Source organism: Coregonus lavaretus, assembly GCF_964263955.1.
Source record: "Coregonus lavaretus genome assembly, contig: HAP1_SCAFFOLD_5458, whole genome shotgun sequence".
Taxonomy (NCBI): domain Eukaryota; kingdom Metazoa; phylum Chordata; class Actinopteri; order Salmoniformes; family Salmonidae; genus Coregonus; species Coregonus lavaretus.
Window position 1 is genome coordinate 2,606 of NW_028159008.1, and position 4,895 is coordinate 7,500.

General features: G+C 49.4%; 1 protein-coding gene across 1 annotated transcript in view; it reads left to right on the forward strand.

The window, feature by feature from the left end:
* The first annotated feature begins 1,813 nt into the window (after positions 1-1,813).
* Positions 1,814-4,895, forward strand: part of LOC311123367 (RNA-binding protein 47-like) — a 13,484-nt gene continuing 10,402 nt past the window's right edge. Inside the window, exons 1-2 of the mRNA XM_084197640.1 lie at positions 1,814-2,682; positions 3,248-3,590. Coding sequence (XP_084053766.1) covers positions 1,846-2,682; positions 3,248-3,590 — 1,180 coding nt within the window. The 5' untranslated portion in view covers positions 1,814-1,845. The remainder of the gene's footprint in view (positions 2,683-3,247; positions 3,591-4,895) is intronic.

Sequence of the window (4,895 nt, forward strand, 5' to 3'; positions counted from 1 at the left end):
AGGAGGGGAGAGGAGGGGAGAGGAGAGGAGGAATGAAAGGATGAAGTTTACATTTACATCATTTCATCAGCCGACGCTCTTATCCAGAGCCACTTACACATTGGTGCATTCACCTTATGATAGCCAGTGGGACAACCACTTTTATTATTTTATGTTTTATTGTATTTTTTATGGGGGGGTGGGGGAGGGGGGGGGGGGTGGGGGGGGGGGGGGGGGATTACTTTATACTATTCCAAGTTGATAATTTTACTGTGTCCTTCCTGGTTTTATGGATGCTGTGTTCTCATAGGACGGTGTATATTGGTCATGTGACCTGTGTTGTGCTCTACTGTATGTAACTCATTAGCCAAAATATCATGACCTTTAGATTTCACAAGGCTCTGATGGGGCGTGGATCAGAACCAGTCAGTATCTGGTGTGACCACCATTTGCCTCTTGCAGCGCGACACGTCTCCTTCGCACAGAGTTGATCAGGCTGTTGATTGTGGCCTGTGGAATGTTGTCCCACTCCTCTTCAATGGCTGTGCGAAGTTGATGGGTATTGGGGGGGAACTGGAACACGCCGTCGTACACGTCGATCCAGAGCATCCCAAACATGCTCAACGGGTGACATGTCAGGTGAGAATGCAGGCCATGGAAGAACTGGGACATTTTCAGCTTTCAGGAATTGTGTACAGATCCTTGCGACATGGGGCCGTGCATTATCATGCTGAAACATGAGGTGATGGCGGCGGATGAATGGCACGGCAATGGGCCTCAGGATCTCGTCACGATATCTCTGTGCATTCAAATTGCCATCGATAAAATGCAATTGTGTTTGTTGTCCGTAGCTTATGCCTGCCCATACCATAACCCCACCGCCACTATGGGGCACTCTGTTCACAACGTTGACATCAGCAAACCGCTCGCCCACACATCTGCCCGGTATAGTTGAAACCGGGATTCATCCGTGAAGAGCACACTTCTCCAGCGTGACAGTGGCCATCGAAGGTGAGCATTTTCCCTCTGAAGTCGGTTACGACGGTGAACTGCAGTCAGGTCAAGACCCTGGTGAGGACGACGAGCACGCAGATGAGCTTCCCTGAGACGGTTTCTGACAGCTTGTGCAGAAATTCTTCGGTTGTGCAAACCCACAGTTTCATCAGCTGTCTGGGTGGCTGGTCTCAGACGATCTCGCAGGTGAAGAAGCCTAATGTGGAGGTCCTGGGCTGGCGTGGTTACGCGTGGTCTGGGGAGGTCCTGGGCTGGCATGGTTACACGTGGTCTGTGGAGGTCCTGGGCTGGCATGGTTACATGTGGTCTGTGGAGGTCCTGGGCTGGCATGGTTACACGTGGTCTGGGGAGGTCCTGGGCTGGCGTGGTTACACTTGGTCTGGGGAGGTCCTGGGCTGGCGTGGTTACACGTGGTCTGGGGAGGTCCTGGGCTGGCATGGTTACACGTGGTCTGGGGAGGTCCTGGGCTGGCGTGGTTACACTTGGTCTGGGGAGGTCCTGGGCTGGCGTGGTTAAACGTGGTCTGGGGAGGTCCTGGGCTGGCGTGGTTACACTTGGTCTGCGGTTGTGAGGCCGGTTGGACGTACTCTCAAATTCTCTAAAACAACGTTGGAGGCAGCTTATGGTAGAGAAATTAACATTAAATGATCTGGCAACAGATCTGGTGGACATTCCTGCAGTCAGCATGCCAATTGCACGCTCCCTCAACTTTTGGTTCTCTGTCCATCAAATGTGACGTGATCCCTCATTTAGCCAATAGAAAATAATGAATTTCTCTTTTTCCCCTTCTCTCTCTCTCTCTCCCCCCTCCCCTCTCTCAGGCACCACATCTGATTGGATGGTTTAGTCAGAATGACAGCCGAAGATCCCGCCTCCTCCTCTTCAGCCATGAGTAATAACCCCGCCAATTCCGGTTCCAACCCCCCAGGCCCCTCCCATCACTCCCCCAACGGACCAATCACAGTGCCCGAGGGTGTGGCCGGGGCCCCCAACGAGGCGGCCCTGGTGTCTCTGATGGAGCGTACGGGGTACAGCATGGTGCAGGAGAACGGCCAGAGGAAATACGGCCCCCCGCCGGGCTGGGATTCTGCCTCCCCGCCGCGCGGCTGTGAGATCTTCGTGGGTAAGATCCCCCGGGACGTCTATGAGGACGAGCTGGTTCCGGTGTTCGAGTCAGTGGGTCAGATCTACGAGATGCGTCTGATGATGGACTTCGACGGGAAGAACCGCGGCTACGCCTTCGTCATGTACACGCAGAAACACCAGGCCAAGCGCGCCGTGCGGGAGCTCAACAACTACGAGGTGCGCCCCGGACGCCTCCTGGGGGTCTGTTGCTCTGTGGACAACTGTCGCCTCTTCATCGGGGGCATCCCCAAAACCAAGAAGAGAGAGGAGATCCTGGAGGAGGTCTCCAAGGTGACGGAGGGTGTCCTAGACGTCATAGTGTACGCCAGCGCAGCAGACAAGATGAAGAACCGAGGCTTTGCCTTCGTGGAGTACGAGAGTCACCGCGCTGCGGCCATGGCCCGCAGGAAGCTGATGCCCGGAAGGATCCAGCTGTGGGGGCACCAGATCGCCGTGGACTGGGCGGAGCCAGAGATAGACGTGGACGAGGACGTCATGGAGACTGTGAAGATTCTATACGTCAGGAACCTGATGATGGAGACCAGCGAGGAGACACTACGACAGGTTGGATTGATTGGTTGATTTACTGATTGGTTGATTGATTGGTTGATTTACTGATTGGTTGATTTATTGGTTGATTGACTGTTTGATTTATTGGCTGATTGATTGATTGATTGACTGATTGGTTGACTGATTGGTTGATTGACATGTTGATTGACATGTTGATTGACTGATTGATTGATTGACTGATTGGTTGGTTGATTGACTGGTTGATTGATTTATTGATTAGTTTATTTATTGTTGATTGATTGATTGATTGATTGCTAGGTGTTTGGCCAGTGGAACCCAGGCTGTATTAACATGTCTCTGTGTTCTAGGTGTTTGGCCAGTGGAACCCAGGCTGTATTAACATGTCTCTGTGTTCTAGGTGTTTGGCCAGTGGAACCCAGGCTATATTAACATGTCTCTGTGTTCTAGGTGTTTGGCCAGTGGAACCAGGGCTGTATTAACATGTCTCTGTGTTCTAGGTGTTTGGCCAGTGGAACCCAGGCTGTATTAACATGTCTCTGTGTTCTAGGTGTTTGGCCAGTGGAACCCAGGGCTGTATTAACATGTCTCTGTGTTCTAGGTGTTTGGCCAGTGGAACCAGGGCTGCGTGGAACGTGTCAAGAAGATCCGCGACTACGCCTTCGTCCACTTCTCATCCCGTGACGATGCGGTGGTTGCCATGGACCACCTGAACGGGACGGAGGTGGAGGGGTCCTGCATCGAGGTGACCCTGGCTAAGCCTGTTGACAAAGAGCAGTACACGCGCTACCAGAAGGCGTCTAAAGGGGGCGCTACGGCAGCCGTGGCGGCTCCAGAACCAGCCCAGCAGAACTACGTGTACCAGTGCGACCCCTACACCCTCACCTACTATGGGTACCCCTACAGCACGCTCATCGGACCCAACAGGGACTACTTCATCAAAGGTTAGAAGCCTTTCCTTCTGCTCCTCTCTGTGTATATATATATAAATGCAGCCTGTTTCTGCTTCTTTGTTGTCATGATCCCACTGTTGTGAATGGGCTCATTATTACCATGGCAACATTAGTATGACAAGGACAAAGCATTTGATTTGATTGAACCGATCTGTAGATAGATGGTGTGCTGTTTGTAAACGTAACCAATACTGAATACTGAATCCACCTCATCAGTACATGTGATTAGTAGATGATCATGATGAATACGGTGATGACATCGATGAATCAGATGAATAGGAGAAAGGGGTGTGTTCTAAATGATTATTGATCTCTCGCCCATGAAGAGTGGTCTGGTTCTAAATCACTGATCTACTTTTTGAAAACCTGCCGACTTCTAAATAGAGCAGCACGTATACTGTTGGAGTGGTAAAGGGACGCTCCGCAATATGACATCACAGGATACAGCGGGGTGACTTCCTGCTTAGGGACTACAAGAACAACAATATTCCAAGATGGCCACCGTTGGGTCTTCCTAGTTTCTTTCCTCCTTTGAGGCATATAGAGTACCACAGTATGAGTCATAATACCCATAAAACCTAGCGTGTCAAACAAGGAAATGGTTTCAATCATTTTCCCATCATTCATTTTTCCAATAGGGGATTTTAGAAACACCTAAAATAAGGGTTGTGTTTCATGTAGGCTTAGCCTGGCGTGGCATTTTGATAACTGTGTAAATCTCTCTAGGACAAGGTGACTTTTATCAATATATTCGGCTGTATTTACCCACCAAAAATGAAATGCTAATTAGTTGCTAATGTGGCTATCATAAAGAACTACAAATGCTTGGACTAGACTGCCGAATCGAGGCAAAGGTAAGAATCTCTGGATTAACTATCTAACTAGCTAAATGTAGTAATGAATAAATTAACATTTCTTTACATGGACATTTCTGAGAACTGTATGTCTTGTGCAAGTTTTAAATTGATACAATACCTGTTAGCAAAGGCGTCAGCTAGAGATAACGTGCAGGAGCTGGCAGGGATTTGTAGTCTTGCATGTCTACTTTGATGCTAATTATCATTTTAGAATCTGAGAATAAATCGAGCCGAATATATTGATAAAAGTCACCTTGTCCGTGAGAGATTTACATGGTTATCAAAACGTCACGCCAGGGTAAGCCTACACGAAACACAGCCCTTATTTTAAGTGTTTCTAAAAATCCCCTATGGGAAAAACGAATGGTGGAAAAAAAACGATTGGAACCATTTCCCCTGTTTGACCTCTAGGTTTTATGGGTTTTATGACACCTCCACT